General features: G+C 37.2%; 1 protein-coding gene across 2 annotated transcripts; it reads right to left on the bottom strand.

The window, feature by feature from the left end:
- Positions 1–1,890: 1,890 nt before the first annotated feature.
- Positions 1,891–21,588, bottom strand: ZNF658 (zinc finger protein 658). Of its 2 annotated transcripts, XM_044391089.3 has the most exons (6): positions 21,404–21,588; positions 19,771–19,964; positions 19,144–19,202; positions 13,503–13,629; positions 12,884–12,979; positions 1,891–5,655 (listed from the first exon to the last, which is right to left on the bottom strand). In XM_044391089.3, the coding sequence occupies exons 2-6, from the start codon at positions 19,835–19,837 to the stop codon at positions 2,744–2,746; spliced, it is 3,261 nt and encodes a 1,086-aa protein (XP_044247024.3). In that variant the 5' UTR covers positions 19,838–19,964; positions 21,404–21,588; the 3' UTR covers positions 1,891–2,743. The 2 variants fall into 2 exon arrangements, with proteins under 2 accessions (XP_044247024.3, XP_026374455.3); XM_026518670.4 differs by lacking the exon at positions 19,771–19,964.
- Positions 21,589–25,624: the final 4,036 nt, after the last annotated feature.

Raw genomic sequence — 25,624 nt, 5'->3', positions numbered from 1 at the left:
ATATAATAAAAAATCATTAAAAAATAATAAAAAAATAAAAATATTAGGGAAAGGGGTGACTGGGTGGCTCAGTTGGTTGAGCATCCAACTCTTGATTTTGGCTCAGGTCATGATCTCGCAGCTGTGGGACTGAGCCCCATGTCAGGATCTGCACTGTGTGTGGAGCCTGCCTCAAATTCTCTCTCCCTCTCCCTACCACTCACTCTCTCTTAAATAAATAAGATCTTTTTTTAAAAAAAAAGAAAGAAAAACCAGTGCAATCTGAAAAATGATGTTTATTTAATAATGTATCAGTGTCATTACTTAGTTAAGGCAAATATAGCAGAGTAAGATGTTAGTAAGAGAAACTGAGTGAGGAGCATATAGTATCGGTAATTTTTATTTAAATTTTAAACTATTCTAAACTGAAGTTAATTTTTTTAAAAGATTATTTATTTATGTGACAGAGAGACAGGCAGCGAGAGAGGGAACACAGCAGGGGGAGTAGGAGAGGAAGAAGCAGGCTCCCAGCGTTGGAGCCCAATGTGGGACTCGATCCCGGAATGCCGGGATCACGCCCTTAGCCGAAGGCAGACGCTTAACGACTGCGCTACCCAGGCGCCCCTGGAATTAATTTTTTAACAGTACTCCAGGTTTGATAATTTCCTTTTCATATATAGTTTTCCAAAAAATCAGGCATGCAGTAAGAGATTTTTTTCCCCCTACCATTTACCTTTGAACATTGTGCACTAAGCTGAAGTTGCATCAAGGTGTCAGAGACTGAGGAGATGCAAATACTTTATCTGCTGGAACCTCCTTGCCACAAGGAGTGCTGATTCAGTGCCTGGTGTATGATACAGCCTTCATTCAACAGGGTGAGCTCTTAGTACAGGCTCTTTTCCTTGGCAGTGATGCTGCTGAGTGGTAACAACCCAGTGTCAAAGAAGTACCTATTCTCCAATTAATGCTAAAGGTATGCCATTATTTCCCCTGACAGTATCAGCAGGGGATTGGGAATAGAAAACTTATTCAGGGAATCAACTGACTTATTGTCCTCATGCTCAATCTACCAGATCACACTTGCAGACAGCAACATGTCCGAAGTTGAGAGAAATTTTATATTTCAGGTTTTGAAAAATGAGGGCTGCATTTATTCTTCTTTGTGCTGACCAAATCATGTAGCCTCAAATGACAACAGACTAAGCAATATTTTGACTAAAACTATGCAACACTAAATTATTCCCTCAAAAGTTAGTCTGCTTTTTAAAACTAATGTGGTACTTATGACATGAAAGTAGCCTTTTTCAATTCCAAAACCTGCTGTCCAAGCAGAAGAAAAATAACAATGGTTTGCAATGCTGCATAAGGTGCATAATGTGAGCACGCATTATGAGGTTGGAAAAAGATCCTACACAAGATGTGTAGGCTATATGCACACAGGAGGAGTGAGGATATGATGTCCTTTATAATTACACAGTACAAAATAAACCACTAGTGGGATATAACGAAGGCCAAAAAACATGTAAGAATCATCCAGCCCACCTACCCACACAAAAATTCATACACACAAGGAAATAGGAAATCTTATGGATCTCCAATATCCTAGAAAAACAGGGCTACACTACCAGGCAGACACAGCAGGCAGGCCAAAATTTCATAGCATCAACAGCATCAAGCTGAGGGAAGCCAACAGAACGTAAACCGTAACTCAAAAAAGGAAAGTGGACAGGTTCCATAGCAGGTGTGGCTGCTGCCTTCTACTAGAACTCATCAGCAGTAATGAATACTGTTACATAAACTGAAATAGGTGTACGACACAGCTCAGAGACTAGCCACAAACATTTATTCGTCTTGTCCACAGAATTCAAATTATTCCTCCATCTTTAAAACTTCACATTCCATGTTGAGTTCGTGTATAGAATATTTTATTATATATTTTCTATAAAACTTGATGTTACATATAAATCACAAATTTAGGTACATCAGTTCTAGGTGAAGATTTTATCTTCAATTCTGAAACATACATTTCGTCAGGAAAAAAATTATCTGAAGCAAATTTGCAACATTTGTTAAAAAATAACGTTTATCAAAATATAAGATTTGGGTCGAATCTTAATTATCTGATGTTTAATATGTAGTAAAGGCTTTTATGTTTTTCCCTGAGATTTCTCTAATTTTTAACAAAAGCTTCCAGTCAGGATATTGACAGTTTTCTTCCTCAGGTCAAATCTCTGATGTACGATGACAGGCTGAATTTCATAGGTCTTCTGAAATAATATTCATAGGGTTTTGTCCCATTGTAAGAGAGTTAGCTAAGCTATGTGCATTTAACCAACAGAACAAAATCTTGAAGAGCTCAACAGTGTACAGTTTTTTTTTTTGTTTTTTTGTTTGTTGTTGTTTTTTTTCCTAAGCCAACTTGTGAAGCTCTTTAGTGGAGAACTGTTCCACCCAGTTATTCAGATTTTGGCTTCTTTCACCTTGTGTTCTACCATGTTTAACACACATGCCTAGTCTGCCCTGGAAATATCTCTATTCCAACATAACATAGGACAGCAAGAATGTAAGGTGACTTTTGAAGGGTAGACTTAGCTTAAATGTAATAGTGTCATAGTCCATGACCAGTATCACTCAAATGAAAGACAGACTGGGAAATTAGGCAAACTATGTGCCTAGTGGAAAAGGAAATGTTTAAGGGAAACAATCTGCCAGTCTGTGACACGAGCTTTTTTACCGTGTGTTATCAACTAAGGTATGAGTCCCTTCAGGACTTCCCAAATTCACATGTAAGGGTTTCCTCTCTGGTGTGCATTCTGGTGTGATGTACTCTAAGAGCTGCCTTACGAATAAAAGTTTTCCTGCATTCATTACATTCATAGGGTTTCTCTCCTGTGTGAATTCTCTGGTGTACTCTGAGAGTTGAATTTTGTGCAAAAGCTTTCCCACATTCATTACACTCATAGGGTTTCTCCCCTGTGTGAATTCTCTGGTGTGCACTAAGGTGTGACTTCTGGGAGAAAGTCTTCCCACATTCATTACATTCATAGGATTTTACACCTGTGTGAGTTCTCTGATGTACTCTGAGGGTTGAATTATGGGCAAAAGGTTTCCCGCATATATTACATTCATAGGGTTTCTCCCCTGTATGAATTCTCTGATGTGCAATAACATATGACTTCTGGGAGAAAGTTTTCCCACATTCATCACATGCGTAGGGTTTCTCGCCCGTTTGAGTCCTCAGATGTGCCCGGAGGTGTGAGGTCTTGGAGAAAGTTTTCCCACATTCATTACACTCATAGGGCTTCTCCCCTGTGTGAATTCTCTGATGTGCCCTCAGGGCTGAATTATCAGCAAAAGTTTTCCCACATTCCTTGCATTCATAAGGTTTCTCCCCTGTGTGGATTCTCTGATGTGCACAGAGGTGTGTTCTTTGGGAGAAAGTTTTCCCACATTCATTACATTCATAGGGTTTCTCTCCTGTGTGAATTCTTTGATGGACTATGAGGGCTGCCTTATAGACAAAAGTTTTCCCACATTCATTACATTTATAAGGTTTTTCACCTTTGTGAATTCTTTCATGTCCACTGAGGTACGATTTCTGAGAGAAGGTTTTCCCACACTCACTACATTCATAAGGTTTCTCCCCTGTGTGAATTCTCTGATGTGTGCTGAGATGTGTCTTCTGTGAAAAAGTTTTCCTACATTCATTACATTCATAGAGTTTCTCCCCTGTATGAATTTTTTTATGTGCTCTGAGAGCTGAATTATGGGCAAATGTTTTCATACACTCATTACATTCATATGGTTTCTCCCCTGTGTGAATTCTCTGATGTACTCTGAGAGCTGAATTATGGGCAAAAGTTTTGTCACAGTCACTACACTCATAAGGTTTCTCCCCTGTGTGAATTCGCTGATGTGCTCTAAGGGCTGAATTATGGGCAAAAGATCTCCCACAGTCATTACATTCATAGGGTTTCTCACCTGTATGAATTCTCTGATGTGCTCTGAGAACAGATATGTGGGCAAAGGACCTCCCACATTCATTACACTCATAGGGTTTCTCCCCTGTGTGAATTCTCTGATGTGCTCTGAGGGTTGAATTATCAGCAAAAGTTTTCCCACATCTGTTACATTCATAGGGTTTCTCCCCAGTATGGATTCTCTGATGTGCACTAAGGTGTGTCTTGTGGGAGAAAGTTTTCCCACATTCAATACACTTGTAGGGTTTTTCTCCTGTGTGAATTCTCTGATGTACTCTGAGATGTGATGTCTTGGAGAAAGTTTTCCCACATTGAATACATTTGTAGGATTTCTCCCCTGTGTGAATTCTCTGATGTTCTTTGAGATGTACCATCTTGGAGAATGTTTTCCCACGTATATTACTTTGATAGAGTTTCATCCCTGTGTGTGTTCTTTGGTGTACTAGGAGAGCAGACTTCTTGTAAGATTTCCCACATCCACTGTTATGATAATCCTTTATGTGAACTGTCAGATTTTCATGGATGTTTGACTTTTGACAGAGAGTTTTCCCACATTTATTACATTCATAGAGACTGACCCTCATATCAGTTCCAGGATAATGAATAGGGTGTGAACTTGAACAAAAAGATTCCCTGCAGTCCTCACATTCCTCAGGTTTCTCCCCTGAATGGGTCCTTTGATGATGAATTAGTTTTGCTTTCTGATGAAAGGATTTCCTGCATTCATTACATTCAAATGACTTCTCTCCAGTTTCACTTTGCTGATGTACACTGAGGGCTGAGTTTTGATGGAAGGACTGCCCAAATTTATCACATTGGTAGAGTTCCTCTTTGTGAGTTCTCTGACATACTATAAGGTCTAATTTCTGGTAGAAGGCATTTATACATCCATTATATGCACAAAATTCATCTCTAATTTGTGTCTTTTTTTGTACTATATGCGTTGAGCTCTGGCTCAAGTTTTCATCACATTTATTGCTTGCAAAAGCACCCTGTTCTTTAACAGTTCTCTGAGATTGAGTGAGAGGTAAGATTCTGCTGAAGTTATTCCCACTTTCATTATATTCAGAGTTTGTCATAGCCATGTGAACTTTATTGTATTTCACAGCGGTGGTTTTGTCATAGGATTTCCCACATTCATTAAGATCAAAGCATTTCTCTCTTGTGCCAGTTCTCATGTAGTTAAATAAAGCTGCTTTATCACAATTTTTCCTAAATTCATCATCCTTATAAGATTCCTCTCCTATAACACAGAGAGTTGTATCATGTAAAACTTTCCCAAATTCATTACATTCAAAAGATTGCTCCAGGCTTTGAAGTTTCTGATGATCTTTCTTATTACTGAGAGGTTTCATGTTTTTATTATAACTGTAAGATTTCTCTCCAGTATGAATTTTCTCATGTTTAATATCAAGCTGCAACTTTTTACATACATTCATGTAACCAGCCTTCTTTCTTGAATAGTTTCCATCACAAATAATTAATTCAGAAACAACTGGCAAATTCATTCTACATGAGTCACATTTACAGGGCATTTTTCCAGAAGAATTTGGAGTTATATCCACAGTAAATGGTTTTTCTAAAACTTTCTGCCCTTCTTTACTCAATGTTTTGTTATCAGTGAATATTACTTGCCACAGAGGTTTCTCTTGTTTTTCCTGGTTCCTCTCAATGTGAATACCAACACTGAAATATCCTAAAATGAGAAAAATTGAAAACATCTTTATATCTTATATTTCTTATGGAGAGGAACTTACAGCCATATGTTTGTTATGTATTATATTCTGTTACAGGTCACATTTCCAAAGATCAATAATTCATGTACATACAGAAAAGACAGATATACTTTTTCCTCATCCATGTTGTTTAAAGAAAACAGGTATTATTTCCAGTGCTGGACAAGACTGAGTAGCTAGCTCCTTTCTTCCCAAGTCCTCCCTCTTACAATTAACAAATCCCTGTACAATCAATAAATCAATAACTAAATCAATAGTAAGTAAATAAGATGCTACAAAATGGAATGTGGACTTTGGAACTCAAGAAGTGACATAGCAGAGGATTCCAAGGCTGTTCTTTCTACTTCCCATATATCTTATATGGGGCACTGGGCAATCCAAAGTCAACAATATACATAACAAAAAGAGCTACAAGCCTGTTCCTTCTAACCAAAGGTCTAAAAGAAGGTGGTTTAACAGAACATAAAATCTTTTTGACAATACCCACCCTGCTCAAGCCAAATGAAAATAGGTTCAACAGGGAATGAAAGTTCCACTGCCACAGGTATGAAGGACTACACACTCTTAGAAAATTTCTTTCCATGAGCCAAAACGAAGACCTCACTAGAAAGATCATGAAGAATCCTAAGAAAGTTCTATCCACGGGACATTTAGGGATCGTAAGAGCCAAACCAAAATTCTTCCTTGGAACCACATTCCTATCTATTCTATGGAATCTGCAATAACAAAAGCAATAAATCTGTTGTTTTAGGGCACTTATGGCAATACAGCAGGTAGGGGAAGGAAAGAAGGGAAAAGAGGCAGGAATACTGCAATATTACAGCTAGAAGGGATGGAAACAGCATTTGGAATAACCATGCTCTCAAAACCCAAGAATGTAGTACATTTAAAAACAGTTTAATTTACATTACTTTCAAATGCACATGAAACATTCATCACAGCACACCACATTCTATATACTGCAAGAAAAAACTTCACAAATATAAAAGAACAGAAATCAAAGTATACTCTCAGGCCATCAAGAAATTATATTAGAAATCAGTAACATAAAGTCACCTGAAGAAACACAAAATATTTGTAAATTAATATATTTCTAATTAACCCATTGGTCAAAGAGAAAATTTCATAGGCAATTAAGATAGTTAGAATTGAATGAGAACAAATGATGTTTAGGACATATAGAAATCTGTGGGATGGAGCTAAAGTAGTGCTCAGAGATAAATTTATAGCTTACATTTTTTTATATTAGAAAAGACTCCAAGCAGTTACCCAGTTCCACTTTAAGAAACTTGACAAAGAGAACAAATTAAAAAAAAAAAACAAAAAACTAATGATGTACTGTATGGTGACTAATATATCCTAACAAAAGAGAGAGAGAGAGAACAAAATAAATCTAAAGAAAGCAAAAGGAAGAAAATAATGAAGACTAAAAAAGACAATGAAACTGAACAAGGAAAGCAGAGAAAAATCAATCAAACCAAAGCTTAGTTCACTGAAGATTTTTTTAAAAAATGATTTAAACCAAAAGAGGAAAAAAGACACACAGTATTAATATCAGAAAAAAATGCAAGAGAAGACATAATTACTGATACAACAGACACTAAAAAGATAATAAAAGAATATTAAAGGAAACTGTGCCCATAAATTTGACAATTTAAGTGAAATGGATGTTTCATTAAAAAAAAAAAACTACCAAATTCACTCAAGAAGGAAGACATAACATGAATAGATCAGTATCTATTTAAGAAACTGAATATGTGGTCAACAAGTATGTGACCACGAAACAGCTCCAGGATTAAAAGGCAGTAACTAGTGAATTCTGCCAAAAGTTAAAACAACAACAACAACAACAACAAAAACCCCAAAAGAATACCAATGTTACATAATCTCTTCTAGAAAATACAAGAAACCTACAGACCAATAACCCTCATGACAAATGTAAAAATTCTCAAAAATAAATAAACAAATAATTAAATAAAATTTAAAAACCCCAAAGCAATATAGACAAGAAATGATTTATCAGGATCAAGGGGGATTCATCTCAAGAATACAAACTGTTGAGATATTTAAAAGTCAATGTAATGATCATATTAATTATCTAAAGAATTAAAACCATATAATCAAATAATTTAGGGCAAAGAATATTTCAAAAAATTCAAAATCCATCCCTTAACCTATTGTAAAGGAAGTCTACAAAAAGCATATAGCTAACATCATACTTAAAAGACTGAATACGTAAACCCTAAGACTGGAAAAACACGGGTGTCTAGCCTCAGTACTATTCCAGACTGTACTGGAAGCTCCCACCAATGCTGTACAGCAAGGATAGAAATAAAAGATGCGAAATCAACAGAGAGAACCACAAAAAGATCTTTAAAAAAAGCTCCTTAACTATTAAGTGTTTTCAGCAAGGGCAAAATACAAAGCTGATATACAAAAGCCAATCATATACAAACAATTATTGGAATTTTAAATCAAAGAATATAATTTACCATGGTGCTAAAAACAAAACCCAAAATACTTGGTATCTATATTCCAAAAACTACTGATAAAAGGAATCAAAGAAATCATAAATAAAAGGAGATGTGCACTTCTTTATGGATTGGATTTTAAGATGCTAAAACTCTTTAATTTGATCTATTAATTCAATACAATCCCAGTTGAAAAGCTGGCATGCTTTTTGTAAATATCAAAAAGCTCGTTTTAAGTTTATAAAGAAGTTGGTGGACTCACATTAACTGATTTCAAGGTCTAATTAAAAACCTAGAATAGTAACATTAATGTGGTATTGGCATAAGGATAGATGTAGATGAATAAAAAAATACAGATACCACAGAAATACAATCTTAAATGTGGAAAATGTAAGTACAAATATACACACACATAAACTTATGTAGTATGTACAAAATAGACATTTATCCATTTTCTAAGAACAATGGAAATGCTATTCAGTAGAGAAAGGATAATCTTTTCAATAAATGGTGCTAGAATAACTGGATTCTGCTTTTCAAAAATTTAAACGATACATATCCCATCCTGTCTATGAGAACTAACACCAAATGAATCACAAAATGTAAAATGTGAAATTTAAAAATTTCTAGAAGACATATGAATAAATCTGTCTTACTCTGAGTTTGGATATTTCTAGATAGAACAACAAATACATGATCTTTATGAGAAAATTAATAAACTGTACTTATCAAAATTACCATTCAATTTCAGCCAACCTCCTCTGAAATCCTGCCAACAGAAGAAGCAGAATGAAGCTTCACTACTGCCAAACGTGGAGAGCAGCCCATGTTCCCCACTAAACCTCCACTGACACCTCTGGGAATTGGAGGAGCAGGTTACCACATTAACAGTGGGGAGGGGTGAGATACCAGGGTCCCCACCAGCCTTCTCCTAACACCACCACCCTGTATTTCATCCGGTGCCACTGTCTCTAGCTCACCTTCAACGTTCTGTAATCTTTCAGAATATTACATTTATTCTACATATATGTACCATATGTATATCGATACACACATATATAGAGATACAGAAGTATGTATAGATACACACACACACATACACTTAGCTGTACTTAATGGAGAATAAAATGGAATGCGTTTATTCCATCTTTCCCTTGGTTAATACTTTTATATCTTATTAATTTCTTCCCCAAGCGGAGTCACGAATACACTCTCCTTATTATCCTACAGAATATTTCTAGTTTTGCTTTGAAAAAAATCAGGCCTTTAAGCCACCTGAATCCCATTTTTTGTTTAGATCCATAAAGTTACTGTAGGATTCTTTTCTCCACTGTTTTGTGGTGATAGTGCCATCTACCAAAAACAATTATCTATGAAGTGTATGTTTTTTTCCTTGAGCTTTCTTTTGTTTCACTTTATTCAACTATCCACTTCCAGTTCCATACTACTTAACTCTCAGAGCTTTACATATGTGATAGAGCAAATCCTACCACAACACTCCTATGAATGAGATTTTGGTATTGCATTAAATATTTATAATTTTGAATTCATTATATAAGTGCTTCTTTTGTCTTTGTTAGGGTTAGCTAAAATTCCATCCATTTTACTGGTTTTTTTTAATTCTAAGAAAGATTCTATAATTTCTCAATCTTCCAGTTTATTAATTTTTATTTTCACTTTTAAATACTGCTTGCGTTAGTATATTTTTGTTATTGCTCTTGCTTATTACTAGACTACCAATTTACCTCTGTTCACTAATTTAGCTATATCATAAAGTTTATAATATGCAATTTTATTTTATAAGTGTCACACAACTTTGGACTTGATATCTTTTTAATACACTGTTTAAAAGAGATAATTTTAAAAATACGCATGTTGAGTTTTTTGTTTACTCATCTTATTAATTTCTAGATTTATCAAAATATGTTGAGAATATTATTTATGGGATTCTAATTTGTTGGAGTTAATGGCTTTCTTTCTAGATTAACATTATATTTTCACTATCTTATAATTAATCTACGGGAACATGAAAGGCTTGTTCTTTGATCTCAGGATACATGTACAAATATATGGTTCAATTTTTTTTTAAGATTTTATTTATTTGAGAGAGAGAGAGAGAGAGAGAAAGAGCATGAGAGGTGGGAGGGTCAGAGGGAGAAGGGAGGGGAAAGATGAGGGACTCAATCCTGGTACTCCAGGATCATGACCTGAGCCGAAGGCAGTCACTTAACCAACTGAGCCACCCAGGTGCCCCTGATTCACTCTAACAGAAATATCATTTACATCCCATATAGGCCTACTTATTTAATGTTCATAGTATCTTTCATCAGATGAGGTACATTATTATCTCCTAATTCTGGTGAATTTTAAATTCTTAGAACCCCATTATTTTGTGTTTTATTACAGCTGGTATGATACTGTTTGGTGCAGTCATTCAAATGCTTAAGGGTTTACGTTAACCTGTGCTCTTGAAAAGAGGGTATTTTGGGCGCCTGGGTGGCTCAGTCATTAAGCATCTGCCTTCAGCTCAGGGCGTGATCCCAGGGTCCTGGGATCGAGCCCCACATCAGGCTTCTCCGCTGGGAGCCCGCTTCTTCCTCTCACACTCCCCCTGCTTGTGTTCCCTCTCTCGCTAGCTGTCTCTATCTCTGTCGAATAAATAAATAAAATCTTGAAAAAAAAGAAAAGAGGGTCTTCTTTTACATTAATGCATTTTTTACTTATGTATTTATAAAAATTTTATTTATTTATTTGAGAGAGAGAGAGAGAGAGCATGAGTGAGGTGTGGGGCAGGGGGAGAAGCAGGCTTCCCACTGATCAGCGAGCCTGGCATAGGGCTCAATCCCAGGACCCTGAAATGATGACCTGGGCTGAAGGCAGATGCTTAGCCGACAAGCCACCCAGGAGCCCCTAAGTTACTGCATTTATTGCCTAAATTAAAGCCTGAATAACATGAAACTCTAAATTATTTCATTTTTGACTTAATAACTTTACTATTCATTTTTTTTAAAGATTTTTATTTATTTATTCGACAGAGATAGAGACAGCCAGCGAGAGAGGGAACACAAGCAGGGGGAGTGGGAGAGGAAGATGCAGGCTCATAGCGGAGGAGCCTGATGTGGGGCTCGATCCCATAATGCCAGGATCACGCCCTGAGCCGAAGGCAGACGCTTAACTGCTGTGCCACCCAGGCGCTCCTCTTTCAAATATACTTATTTCGGGGTATCTTTTTTAGTTAACCAATACGAACAAATAATTTATATCTAGTGACTAGGAAACATGCTTAATCTAAAAATTATGTTCTCTGATTGAAAAGACACACAACACAAAAACAGACACACAACAAAAACTTTCAGTAAACACACTTAGGATGATTTTACTCTTTTGCTCTAAGAATTATATTGAAACTAAAAATTTTGAAGTTCCTGAATTCATCAGTGTACACAAAAATACCAATAAGCACATGAAAAAAATGCTTGACATCACTAGTGACCAGGCAAATTGTTATGGACTGAATTATCTCTCTCCCCAAATCCATATGTTGAAGCCCTGACCCTCAATTTAACTATGTTTGGTGGTAAGGCCTTTGGGGAAATTAGGGCTAAATGAGTTCATAAGGGCGGGGCTCGAATTCTTATAGGCCTGGTGTCCTTGAAAGAACAGGAAGAGACATCACAGCTGTCTCTCCATGAAAGCACAGAGGAAAGGCCATATGAGGGCACAGTCAGAAGGCAGTCATTTGCAAGCCAGGAAGAAGCCTCACCAGAAATTAATCATGTTGGCACCCTGATGTTGGACTTTTAGCTTCCAGAACTATGAGAAATAAATTTCTGTTGTTTAGGCCACCCAGACTATGGTATTTATTATGCCAGGCCAAATGACTAGTACAGAAATGCACATCAAAACTTCAATGATATACCACTTCACATCTACTAGGATGGCTAGAATAAAAAAGTCAGATAATAAGAAGTGTTGGTGAAGATGTGGAAAAATTAGAATCCTCATATGCTGTCATTAGGAAAGAAAAACAGACAGGCACTGTGGAAAATAGTCTGGAAATTCTTGAACAGTTACCACACAACCCAGCAATTTGAATCAAGTGTAACTCAATAAGAGAAATAAAAGCGTTAGGTCCAGGGGAAAAAAAAATCCATGCAAAAACTGGTAAATGAATGTTTCTATCAGCATTATTCAATAGCCAAAAGGTAGAATCCTAAATGTCAATTGAATGAAGAATGGACAAACAAATGTGGCAAATACATACAATGAGACGTTATTTTGCCATACAACGGATGAATGAAGTACTGATACATATGAACCTTGCAATCCTAGGTGAAATAAACCAATCATAAAAGACCACATAATGTGTGACTGCATTTACATGAAATATCTGCAAGAGGCAGAAAGACAGAAAGTAGATTAGTGATTGCTGGGGCTGTAGGGGACAGGAGGATAGGGAGGTAATAACTAAAGGGTTATGAAATTTCCTTTTGAGGTGATGAAAATTGACTGTAGTGATATTTACACATATCTCTGAATATATGAAAAGCCACTGAATTATACCCTTTAAATGGGTGGATTGTGCGATATGTAAATAGTATCTCAATAGAGCTGTTTAAAAGGGTAAACCAATCCAACCAACCAAACAAAACTTTCAAAGGTATTCCCCTAAAAGTTTAACTACCCCAAGTGTCTCCTTCTGTCAGTGGTCACCCACCTGGGTACATCTGGTTTAGGAATTCTTCCTCTAAGGACCAGGGTTCTTCTCCTTGCTCCAACTTGAAGATCATCACAGGTTTGGTGGTGCAGTACCCTGTAAACATGACAATTGAAGGTATATATATACCAGATCCATGGGCTTGTTGGTTTCCAAAGGTGGAGAAAGATTCAGCAACAAAAGCAGCAAAATAAGCGTGCTCATTTGAAGTATCCCACGGGAAAGGAATAACATAAACGTGTGTCTATTTCCTAAAGGCTTCAGGTACCTTAGACCTTTTTTTTTTTTTTTTTTTTTTTTTAAAGATTTTATTTATTTATTTGACAGAGATAGAGACAGCCAGCGAGAAAGGGAACACAAGCAGGGGGAGTGGGACAGGAAGAAGCAGGCTCATAGCGGAAGAGCCTGATGTGGGGCTCGATCCCATAACGCCGGGATCACGCCCTGAGCCGAAGGCAGACGCTTAACCGCTGTGCCACCCAGGCGCCCCTCAGGTACCTTAGACCTCTTACTCAAAAGCCAGTACAACATTAATCTCTACAAGGAGTCCATGTGTTCTGATAACTTTTAAAAAAAGGAAATTTAATTTAGATGAAGTCACATGATAAGGTCTGCTCACCCACTGAGATGAGGTGGCTATAGTTCTCTAGCATCACATCTCTGTACAGGGTCCTTTGTGCAGGGCTCATGTACTGCCATTCATCCTGGGTAAATTCGACAATCACATCTTCAAATGACATGGATCCCTGTAACAACACATTGTTTTCAAAGATTCAGAATTATGGGACAAAGAAAATATCTTTGAGAATTACTACTTTTCCTATTTACTCTTAAGCTCCAAAAGACATGGCTATCAAAGACACCTATTTCTTTTTTTTAATAATAATTTTTTGTTATGTTAGTCATCATATAGTACATCCTTAGTTTTTGACCATGATTCATTCTTTGCGTATAACATTCAGTGCACCATGCAATATGTGCCCGCCTTAATACCCATCACCGGCCTATCCCAATCTCCCACCCCCTCCCCTCTGAAGCCCTCAGTTCGTTTCCCAGAGTCCAGAGTCTCTAGTGGTTCATTCCCCCTTCTGTTTACCCCCCTTCATTCTTCCCTTCCTTCTCCTACTGATCTTCCTGCTATTTCCTATGTTCCATAAATGAGTGAAACCATATAATTCTCTTTCTCTGCTTGACTTATTTCACTTAGCATAATCTCCTCCAGTGCCGTCTATGTTGCTGCAAATGTTGAGAAATCGTTCTTTTTGATGGCTGAGTAATATTCCATTGTATATATGGACCACATCTTCTTAATCCAGTCATCTGTTGAAGGGCATCTCGGCTCCTTCCATGATTTAGCTATTGTGGACAATGCTGCTATGAACATTGGGGTGCATATGGCCCTTCTCTTCACTACGTCTGTATCTTTGGGGTAAATACCCAGCAGTGCAATTGCTGGATCATAGGGTAGCTCAATTTTTAACTTTTGAAGGGACCTCCACACTGTTTTCCAGAGTGGCTGTACCAGCTTGCATTCCCACCAACAGTGTAAGAGGGATCCCCTTTCTCCACATCCTCTCCAACATTTGTTGTTTCCTGCCTTGTCTATTTTTGCCATTCTAATTGGCATAAGGTGGTATCTCAATGTGGTTTTGATTTGAATTTCCCTGATGGCTAATGATTTTGAACAATTTTTTCAGTGTCTGTTAGCCACTTGTATAAAGACACCTATTTCTGACCTAATTTTGTCTTTAACTGTGGAGTTGCTCAGTTATAAAGGCTTTTAACTTACTATAATTCATTTATATCTGTTTATGAGTTATAGATTTTTTTAAGACAAAAAAAAAATCAATGTAAAGAGATTTCCTACAACTCTTCCTCTTCATCCCAAGGTACTGTGGGTATTCTAGAGAATTCTAAGATGTTCATTCCCTCCTTAGACATTATCACTGTAAATAACAGGAGACAAAGAAGATAACATGCAAGGTGTGCAGATATTTTACATGATCAAATTTAGGTATAAACACATATATAAAGATATATAAATCTAGAGCTCATGAAGAGCAAAGAGCAACTTACCAAGGATTTGGAATCACAGAAACCAATATAAGTGAATTTACTTATTTATACTGAAGTAACAGCAATGAATATAAGGAATATGAGGATAGGGATATGATCACAACGTGGCAGCAGCAACCAATTTATAACTACTTTCTTGTACAACCACCCAGTCTAATTAAATGAGCAGCTTCTGGAATGCTGGTGCCAAACACTGACATTTAGGAAACAAAAGGGAAAAAAACGTGTTAGAAGTTTTAGCAAGACACATCTGTTCAAGTTGCTCCTGAAGGGTCTGTGAACATAAAGCTGGGACTATCCCTTAAACTGATATACACATGGTTTTAGAATACAGAAGGGAGTCTAAGGATGAAGACAAGCACTTAGGAGTTACTAGCAATGAAGATGGTACTAAAATTTTAAGAGGCAATCAGACAGCAATTTGAGCTATATGCTACACATCCTATACGGGCCTGAGGAAAGAAAAATACCAAATAACATTTAGGGAAGGATGAGTATTAAAAAGGCTGGCAGAAAAAGTATAAGCCACAAAGCCAAAGAAAAAGCTTTCTGAAAAGTAATAGGAGTCAGGAAAGGGCAGAATCTTGGAAAATGTGAAAAGGGAAAATTTCCACAACAAAAGACTTCAAAGGGGCTGGGAGGCGGGGGAACTTGGGAGTTGCTGTTCAACAGGTATAAAGTTTCAGTTATGCAAAATCATCAAGTTCCAGAGATGTGCCGTACCACATCATCCCTGTAGTTAACAATACAGTATTATACACACAAAAATGTGCTGATGGCAGGTCTCCTGTTAAGTGTTCTTATCACAATTAAAAGTAGAAAAGCAAGGGAAGAAAACTAAGATAATAGGACAGAAACAAGTTTCTTTTTTCCCCTCAGTGTTACGTATCCAATTATTTATTCATTCATGTCTTCAGCAGTACTGAGTACCTCCTGCATGTGAAACTCAGTAGTAGTAGCAGCTGGTAACTAAAACAAATAAATAAAAGAACATGAATACCTCTCATGAAATTTAATCTAAAAAAGAAAAGATAATTATATTCTCCAAAGCTAAAAAAATTAGTGAGAAAAGTGGCACTGCTGTCATTTTTGCAAATCTCTTTAATATCTGACTTAATAAGGTCACTTGGATTAAAAAAAAATAAGCTAACAAGTGACATAAATAAAAACGGTTAAGGATCCAAAAAATTTTCTCCTTCATAAAAACTATGAAATAACTGGCAAAACTTGGGGCACCTGGGTGGCTACGCGTCCAACTCTTGATTTTGGCTCAGGTCATAATCTTGGGGTCATGGGATCAAGCCCCACATCAGGCTCCATGCTCAGCACTGAGTCTGCATGAGATTCTCTCTCTCTCTCCCTCTGCCCCTTCCCCCCACTCACACACTCTCTTGCTTTCTCAATAAATAAAATCTTTTTAAAAAAACTAGCAAAAAATATAAAAACTAACAAAGTAAAACATTTATAAAAAACAAAAACAAAACAGCTGAATCATAGTAAGAATGGTGACATTGTGACCTTTTAACTTACCCTGTTCCCACCCCTCTCTTTCCAAATCTGCAGTAGTTTGACAACCAATGGTCTGCAACCAGCAGCCTGGCAACCACACCAGCAGAACTGGGTTGAAGATCCATCGAAGCCTCATTCACAGATAACAGTCATTATTTGGCCCATTTGGTGGTTTCCTGAAAGACCCCACTTATAAGGACGCCTTTATTTGAGCTAACTCAGAGCTCAGTGTGCAAAGCCTTATCCTCACTCATCATTTGTCAAAAACTAAAGGCATCTGTTTAACTTAATGGCTACCTGAGGTGGTAGCTAACAGCTGAGGCAAACAAGGGCTTAATCAAGATGCTTGAAAGGAAAAGCTGGACAATGAGATGTCCATAAATGTTTCTGAAAAGCTCTGATATATTCCTGAGAATCAAGGAGGCTGCAAACTTGCAAAGGGCTGTGCATATGCCTAAGGCTGTGAGCATACTCAGGAAAAGTATGAGAAGGCCCTGAGCGGTCACCTCTAGGTGACCTTGAGGTTTGGCATTAGAAGGAAGTCCAAGCTAATGCAGAGTTATAAACCATCTGTCTGACTTGAAGAATTCCCTGACATGCACAGAGCCCCGTAGCAAAGACTGGGAGACTTACTGGTTCTAGGCATTTAAAGAAACTTCTGTAGACACTTCAGTTGCCTCAGATGAAAGAAACACAGGCTCTACAGAATTTTTTAAAAAGTCACTGAACAAATAACTTTCAACAATGACCCCAATGGAGGGGAGAAATTCTGATCTCTAGACTAGGCACATTCTTCTATTTAAGATATCCTATTTTCAACAAAAGAGTTCAGTAAACAAGGAAAGAAACAAGAAAGTAAGGCCCATATGCAGAAAAGGTATAATCAATAGAAACTGCTCTTAAGGAAGCAGACATTGAACCTACTAGACAATAACCTTAAATCAGCCATATTAAATAAGGTCAAACACCTAGAAAAAACACAATGTCCAAGGACTAAAGGAAAATAAAAGAAAAATATTTCACTAAATCAAGAATATCAATAAAGAGGTAGAAATTTTAACAACAAATAGAAATTATATAGAAACTCAAGAGTTGAAAACTATAATAACTAAATCAAAATTTCACCAGAGGGATTCTATAGCAGATTTGAGCAGGTGAAAGAAAGAATGAACAGACTGGACAATATGCCCATTGAAATTACATAGTGTGAGAAAAACAGAAAGAAAAATAATGACAAAAAATGGAATATAGTATAGCATCAAGCAATAAAGACAGACAATATTGAAAGCAACAAGAAAGAAGTGATTCATCATGTACAACAGTATTAAAAGCAGATTACTAATCAGAAACCATGGAGGACAGAAGGCAGTGAAATAAGTAAGTGCTGAAAGAAAAAAGTTGTCAACCAAGAATTGTATATCCAGCAAAAATAGAAAAATTAAAACCTTCTCAGATAAACAAATACAAAATCTGTCACAGGCAGAACTGCCCTACAAGAAATAATACAGGCAGTGGTTCAGCACTGCCTATACAGACAGAAAATAGGTTAGTGGTGGCTTGGGGGAAATGAGCAAACGAGAGGGGATAAAATGTAGAGTTGCTTTTTAGATGATGAAACTGCTCTAAAATTGACAGGTGATATTTGCACAAGTCTGTGAGTATATTAAAACATTACTGAATTCTACACTTTAAATGGGTGAATCACATGGTATGCAAACTGCATCTCAATAAAGCTTAAAAAAAAAAATAAAGAGTATGAAACCATTCTAAGATTAATAGAGCAGATTAAAGGGCCAAGGTCAGAAAGTGGGAATGAACCACATGAAAGGACAAAGGAAAGAAGATGACTCTAAAAGACATCAGCATTGTAAGGATGGGGCCAATGGAGGTTGTCATGGACACTAACAAACAGACTTTCCAGGACAGAGTGAGAAGTAGAGGCAAATGCTACAGAAAAGTCAGGCAAGGAAAGAATTACACAGACCCAGTGGATTTGATTATAATCAAGTCTCTGGTCACTGGATATGACAGGCAAGTGGGGAGAGAAACCAAAGCATCATGTAGAGGTTTGAAGTGTAGATAGAAAGTGTTGAAACATTTGAAAGAGAACACAATTTTAAACTGCTAAGCAACCTGAATATCATGGTTACTCAAAATATTTATGGAGAGTAATTTTAAGGATATTCAGCTGATTCAACAGAAAAAATGTCTAATTCAACCCCTGTGTTTGAGTTTCTGGAAAACAGAACTGACCAAGTAACATTTAGTGCTACATCTTCTACTTTTATTGAAGAACAAGTAGAGACAATGTTCTATATTATTTTACAGTTATTACTGAAAAGTTAACTAAATCATGTACTCAAAAAATAAAGATCTTTTTTATCTTCAAATGTTTTGACGTTCTATGAGGTATCAGTTTGCTTAATCCTCTCACCAAACGTCAACCTCTAAAGCAGTACGGTTTGTCTGACATTCTGACAAGTCTACCAAAACTCAGAAATAAATTTGGAGCTCCAATTTCATATCCACATCCCACCTTTGCTCTGCTACTCATCTGTATTTCCATCTCTGAATGCATCTGATCCATTTCTATTTCTACTTTTTCATATTAATAGACTCTTAAGCCCTTATAAAATCCACTATAAAACAAAGAGATTATTAAAAATAGAACTTACCTGCACTATGTTCATTTTCTGCTGCTCCTTGAAAAATGTAAAGAAATGAAAAGGTTCAGCTGGGAAAGAGGAAGAGAAATAGGATCATGAGAAACCTGTTCTGCCTTACAACTATTTTCATTTACATAAAAATCTCGTAACTTCAGCTGGAAAAAAGGTTTCCCTATAGAGGAATATCCTTTTGACATTCTTGAGAGGGAACAAGAAGGACCACACAGAGGTAGTCCGTGAACAAGTGAATGTGCGGTATGATTATATAGGCTTAATCTTGGATTTTCACTGCTGTGAAACTCAGAAGTCGTTGAATTAACAATTTATATCCCCTTCTGACTAAGTACGAACGACAACAAAAAACATAAAATAAAACAAGAGGATATTCGTTAAACAAATTCAGGTATACAAAGGTAAAACCTTCTACCTTCATTTAAACTAATGCTGTTTAAAAAACCCTACTTAGATGGGATTGTTAATCAAATTTGTGTTGTCTTTACACCTTGAGTTAGAGCTTCCCCAGAAAACTTCAAAATAAAGATGGGATGCTTTATGAAAGAAATATTTTTCCTAACTTTTTGTTCTGACTTGGTTGCAAATTCTAAAACAGATTTCTAAGATGCCTATAGTACTTACCTGTGTAAGTAAACAGCACTGTGCTTAAGTTCTTAATTCTGCCCTGGGTGTCTTTACAAAAAATCATTCATTTCAGGCCCAATATTTAGAGCTTCCAAAAGTGTCTAATATAGAAAACTTTTCTTCTGTCCTTTTGTCATTTAACTCTAGATGCCACATGTGGTTATGGACATGGTATGAAGGCAGCTCAGAATCTGGAAAGAATGAGGGGAGAATGAAGGAAACTGGGTGTTGTTTAGGATTTCATCAGTTCTGGCAGGTTACACCTTCCCTGGGCATCATGTCCTTACCAGCCATGCAGTGAAGTGCCTTTTCCTGTACAGCCTGACAGTCACCCATCCCTCTCAACCTCAGGCTACCACCTTCTGCAAGCTGGTCCAGTGTCCACGGTCACACAGTCTGTGATGGTTTCTGCGTGTGATCACCAAGTCTGACTCATGCCATACAGGGATCAAGAACTGCTTCTGGTGGAGCAAGTCAGGACCTGTGCCTTTCTTGAAACTTCTGCCTCTGCTCTGAAGCTCCAGTGAGGAACCTGTCAGAAGAGCTGTTCTTCTAAATGACAGTTGTTCCTAGGGCTCTCTTTTTCCAGGCTGAAGTTACTTTACTACAGAGGGGCTGGAATCTGGGCCTGAGAAACAAATTCACTGTATCTGAAACCTGCACTTAACACTCTAAACCTGACTTTGAAATTCACTACAAGTACTCTCCAGTAATGTAGCCATTCACTGCGTTCAACTACTACACCCGAAGTGTGGTTAATAATAACTTGGATAAACTAAGTTAAACACATCAGTAGAACTAATTTCATCTCTTTCTTTCTATTGTTGATACTAAAAAAATTTAAATTATATTTAGTTTCCATTATCTTTCTATTGGCTAGCACTGCATTAGATTATCAGACTATGCCTTTGAGGATGGAGATAGCTTAGACGGTGCAGGAAAGTTCAAGAGTCTCTTGACCAGGGGCTCTAAAAAGAACCCACAAATCCCAGGATTTCATCACATTGTGAGATTCTATCCATATTCGCTTCACAATCACATCTCTGGAAATCTGGGGACAGGCTACTCTGCTAAGAGCTCCAAAGGTTGTAACTCTTTGTTTGGGGCAGAAAGGATGCTGGGAAGAGCAAGAGGTAGGGAATAAAATCTGCTTGTATTTACATCCAACCTCTCCCACCTACCAGCTTTGTGCCCTGGTGTGTACCATTGAGCCTCCAGTAAAGTCCTTTCACTTTTTAAAATGGCATATTTATAAGGCAATTGTGAGGCTTAAATGAAATACCAAAGGAAACAAAGTGTCTTGTGATAGCAACTTACACACTGATTATCACAAGTACTTGACAAAAAGCTTTGCAGATGACACCTTATTTCTCAGAGTAATTCCACAAGCTATTGTTAGTAGCCTCATGTTCGTGGAAAACATTATAAAGGTGGATTCCCTTCCCACTGCCTGCAGTTTCCGCACTCGGCGCCCGCAAGGGGTACCTTCTCCAGACAGGGGACGCAGCCCCACCTGCGCCACGGAAGCAGGCGGGAGCAGACGCCGCAAGCACACAGGGGTTGGGGGAAGGGAAGACCCGCCGGGAAATTCCCAGGACTTCTCACTCGCGCACGCCGCATACAAACCTACCGGAACTGGCAGGACCCCAGGCCTCCCGGAGCCGTGTCCCCAGTACTCCCAGTCCCAGTGCAAAGCCTCTGCTCCCCCAGACACCCAAAGAAGCCGAATTGCCGTCCTTTTTCAACGAGGGAAGGCGGGCGGAAAAGAGCACGGCTGCATGTGCACTTGCGCAGAAGGAGCCCCAGGACCCGTTCCCAGAGTGCTGCGCGGTAGGCCCATAGCGTTTAAGACTACATTTCCCATGAAACTTTGAGACCGCAGGAAGTAATTTTAGAAGTGTTTCCTCCTCAATTAGTGAGTTGGAACGTGACAATTGGATCTGACCTTTGGAGACTTTTCCTGAATCCCCAGATATTGTGGATTAGACTTTAACTTTATGACATGACAGCGTATTGCAAAGCATGGTTCTCGATTGAATCCTAGTTGGAAAAAAATAACAGCTGCAAAAGACTACAATTGGAGAAACCAATATGGACTAGATACTAGAAATACAAAAAAAAATTACTTTCTATTAGTCTAATTCATTAACCAAAGTAACCATTACTTTGTTACTTTGTAACCTTTACTTTGGTTAGTGTGATTAATTTTTGGAGGATGGAGGAAATTGTTCTTGTTTTTAAAGATACATACAGAAATAACATGTGGAGTTTGAGGGGCAGGATAGATGACCAACAGGGGAAGGGGAAAAAAAAGAAGGGAGAGAGGGCAGACCATAGGAGACTCTTGAGTGTGGAGAGCCCATTGGGAGTTGCTGAGGGGAGGGAGAGGTGGGCGGGAAATGGCCTGGATGGCTGATGGGTGTTGGGGAGGGCGCTTGATGGGATGAGCACTGGGTATTGTTGGGGGGGATGGGAGGAGGGTGAGTGTGGGTGGGTTCTGCTCCTCAAACCAGTATTGCACTATATGTTGACTAACTGGAATTAAAATACAAACTTAAAACATTAAAAAAAGAAATATTCGATTATTAAATCATGTATTTATAATTTACTTTCTAAAATTCAGCAAAACAATTAGAAAAAGAAAACATAGCTAAGTTAGGAATTGTTAAAACTGTGTAATATGTATATGATGTTCATTTTACTAGTACTTTGAATGTTTGAGTTTATTTTTAATACATAGTTAAAATGGGAGCAGTGGGATGGTGGTGGTGGTGGGAAGTGGATTAAGGAGAGTTTACTGCCCCTCCAGAAGTATACCTTTTAAAATCAAGTTTCCTGGGTACACACAAGTGTCCTTGTGAATACTGCTTGAGCGATAAAACAAATACTAGAAAATGGAGCAAGCATTAACATAAGACTCATATCTTGGCAGGGTTTATCTGGGGAGTAGGGTAGGCTAGTTGCTCAAAATTACACAAGTAATACATGAAAATACATACAACTCAAAATAAGAAAATTATTATTATCAATTTTGCAGTTCCGCCAGTACATTTTCTTTGAAAACTAATGCATGCACACCTCAGATGTTTTTAACTAATTTGAGAACTAAGGACATGAAAAGAAATTTTCAGTAGACTTTAGAGTATTTTTAAGTTTATAAAATAACTGAGCAGAAAGTAGAGTTCCCATATATCCCCTCTCACCACTCCACACACAGTATCCCCTATTATTAACATCTTACATTAGTGTAGTACATTTTCTACAATTAATGAATGATACAGTATTACTACCTAAAGTCCAAAGGGACATCAGCAGTCACTTTTGGTGTTGTACAGTTCTATGGATTTTGCCAAATGAATAATGTCATCCACTGTAATACCCACTATTACATTATCATAGCAGTCTCATAGCCCTAAAACATAAAGGAGGGTTTTGCTGCCCTAAGAATCTGTGCTGTGTCTACTCAACCTCTCCCCTCTGGATTTCCCCTCCTGTACTCTTGGCATCCATTTATCTTTTCATTGTCTCAATAGTTTTGCCTTTTCCAGAATGTCATAGAGGTAAAATCCTATAGTAAGTAGTCTTTTTAGACTGGCTTTTTTCAGTTAGAATATGCGTTTAAGCTTTCTTCCTGTCTTTGTGGCTTAATACCTCATTTCTTTTTTTATTGCTGAATAAAATTCCATTATATTGATGTACACAGTTTATTTATACACTCTTCTGTTGAAAAGCATCTTGGTTGCTTTCAAGTGTTTACAATCACAAATAAAACCGTGTGTGTGTGTGTGTGTGTGTGTGTGTGTGTGTAGTCTTTTGTATGAACAAAAGATTTGAAATCAATTGAGTAAATAGCAAGGAGAGCAATTGCTGGAAACTGTGTTTAAATTTATTTTTTTTAAAGATTTTATTTATTTATTTGACAGAGAGAGACAGCCAGCGAGAGAGGGAACACAAGCAGGGGGAGTGGGAGAGGAAGAAGCAGGCTCCTAGCGGAGGAGCCTGATGTGGGGCTCGATCCCAGAATGCTGGGATCACGCCCTGAGCCGAAGGCAGACGCTCAACCGCTGTGCCACCCAGGTGCCCCTGTGTTTAAATTTATAAGAAACTGCCAAACTGTCTTCCAGAAGTGAATGTATCATTTTGCATTCTTACCAGAATGACTGAGTGTTTCCCTTGCTCCATATCCTCACCAGCATTAGGTGTAGTCAGGGCATTGGATTTTGGCCATTCTCATATGTGTGTAGTGGTATCTCATAATTTGCAATTCTATAATAACATGTGATGCTGGACTTCTTTTCATATGCTTATTTGCCATAAGTATATCTTATTTTGTGAGGTATCTGTTCAACTCTTTTGTCCATTTTTTATTGGGTTGTTCATTTTCATATTGTTGAGTTTTAAGAGTTCTTGTTTATTTTAGATAAAATTCCTTTGCCAGATATGACCTTTGTAAATATTGTCTCTCAGTCTGTGGCTTGTCTTTTCATTCTCTTGACATACTTTCACATAGCAGAGTTTTTAATTTTAATAATGTCACACTGACCAATTTGTTCATTCATGGATTGTGCTTTGATGTTAACTAAAAATTCATCACCAAACTCAAAGTCACCTAGATTTTCTTTCATATTATAGTATAGAAGTTTTATATAAAGTTTTGCATTTTGTTTTTAGAATTATGATCCATTTTGAGTTGTTTGTGAGATGTGTAAGGTCTGTGTGTGCATATGCACACATACATATATAATGTGTTTTGCATGTGGATGTCCAAATGTTCTTTTGCCATTGTTAGAAAGACATGCATTTCTTCATTGAATTGTCTTTGCTTCACAGTCAAGAATCAGTTGACAATATTTGTGTGAGTCTATTTCTGGGCTGTGTATGCTGTTCCATTAATTTTTTGGTTGATTCTTTCTCCAACACCACACTGATTTGATCACCATAGGATTGTAGCAATTTTTGGCATTAGCTAGTGTCAGTCTTCTGACTTAGTTCTTCAATATTGGATTGACTATTCTGGACATTTTGCATTTCCATATAAATTTTAGAATAAATTTGATGGTATCTACAAAATAACTTTCTGTGATTTTGACTGAGATTGAGTAAATCTATTGATCAAATTAGCTGGAAATGACATCTTAACAATATTGAGAATTATATTCATTAACATGAAATATCTCCATCTATTTAGTTCTTTGATTTATTTCATCTGAATATTGTAGTTTTCCTCATATAGATTTTGTACATATTTTGTTATATTTATTCCTAAGTATTTCATGTAAATAGTATTGTGTGTTTTTGTTTTTTGGTTTTTGTGTGAGGGGGGGCTGTGGAGGGGCAGAGGGAGAGAGAGAATCTCAAGTGGAGCTGGACATGGAGCTCAATCTCATGACCCTGAGCTGAAATCAAGAGTTGGACACTTAAATGACTGAGTCACACAGGCACCCCTATGTTTTTCATTTCAAATTGCAGTTGTCCATTGCTGGTTTAGGAAGGTGATTGAGTTTTATATAATAACGTATCTTGCAATCTTGCTATATTCACTTTTTAGTTCCAGATATTTCTCTCTGGTCAGTTATTGGACACAGAAAATAATATCACCTATGGACAAAGATACTTTATCTTTTCCTTGCCAATCTATAAGCTTGTTTGTTTGTTTGTTTGTTTATTTATTTATTTATTTATTTATTCTGATGCATTCGGGGGGACTTCCAGTAGTATGTTGAGTAGGAGTAATGGAAGAGGACATCTTTCTTGTGTTCTCTTTCTTGGGAAAAAACATTTAGTTTCAGCATTAAGTGGGAAGTTAGCTGTCAGTTTTCTATAGATGTTATTTATTAAAAGTTGAGGAAGT

Source organism: Ursus arctos, unplaced genomic scaffold, assembly GCF_023065955.2.
Source record: "Ursus arctos isolate Adak ecotype North America unplaced genomic scaffold, UrsArc2.0 scaffold_33, whole genome shotgun sequence".
NCBI lineage: Eukaryota > Metazoa > Chordata > Mammalia > Carnivora > Ursidae > Ursus > Ursus arctos.
The sequence above is the reverse complement of the archived record's forward strand: the minus strand, read 5'-3'. Positions and strand labels throughout refer to the sequence as shown.

Excerpts from the sequence above, each read along its gene's own strand:
- ZNF658 (XM_044391089.3), bottom strand. The coding sequence starts at position 19,837 with ATGATTTTTTGTAAAGACACCCAGGGCAGAATTAAGAACTTAAGCACA. Across the intron at positions 12,980-13,502 it reads TAGCCACCTCATCTCAGTGG|GGTACTGCACCACCAAACCT; the intron begins GTGAGCAGACCT and ends TCATGTTTACAG. Across the intron at positions 5,656-12,883 it reads CCTAAACCAGATGTACCCAG|GATATTTCAGTGTTGGTATT; the intron begins GTGGGTGACCAC and ends TTCTCATTTTAG.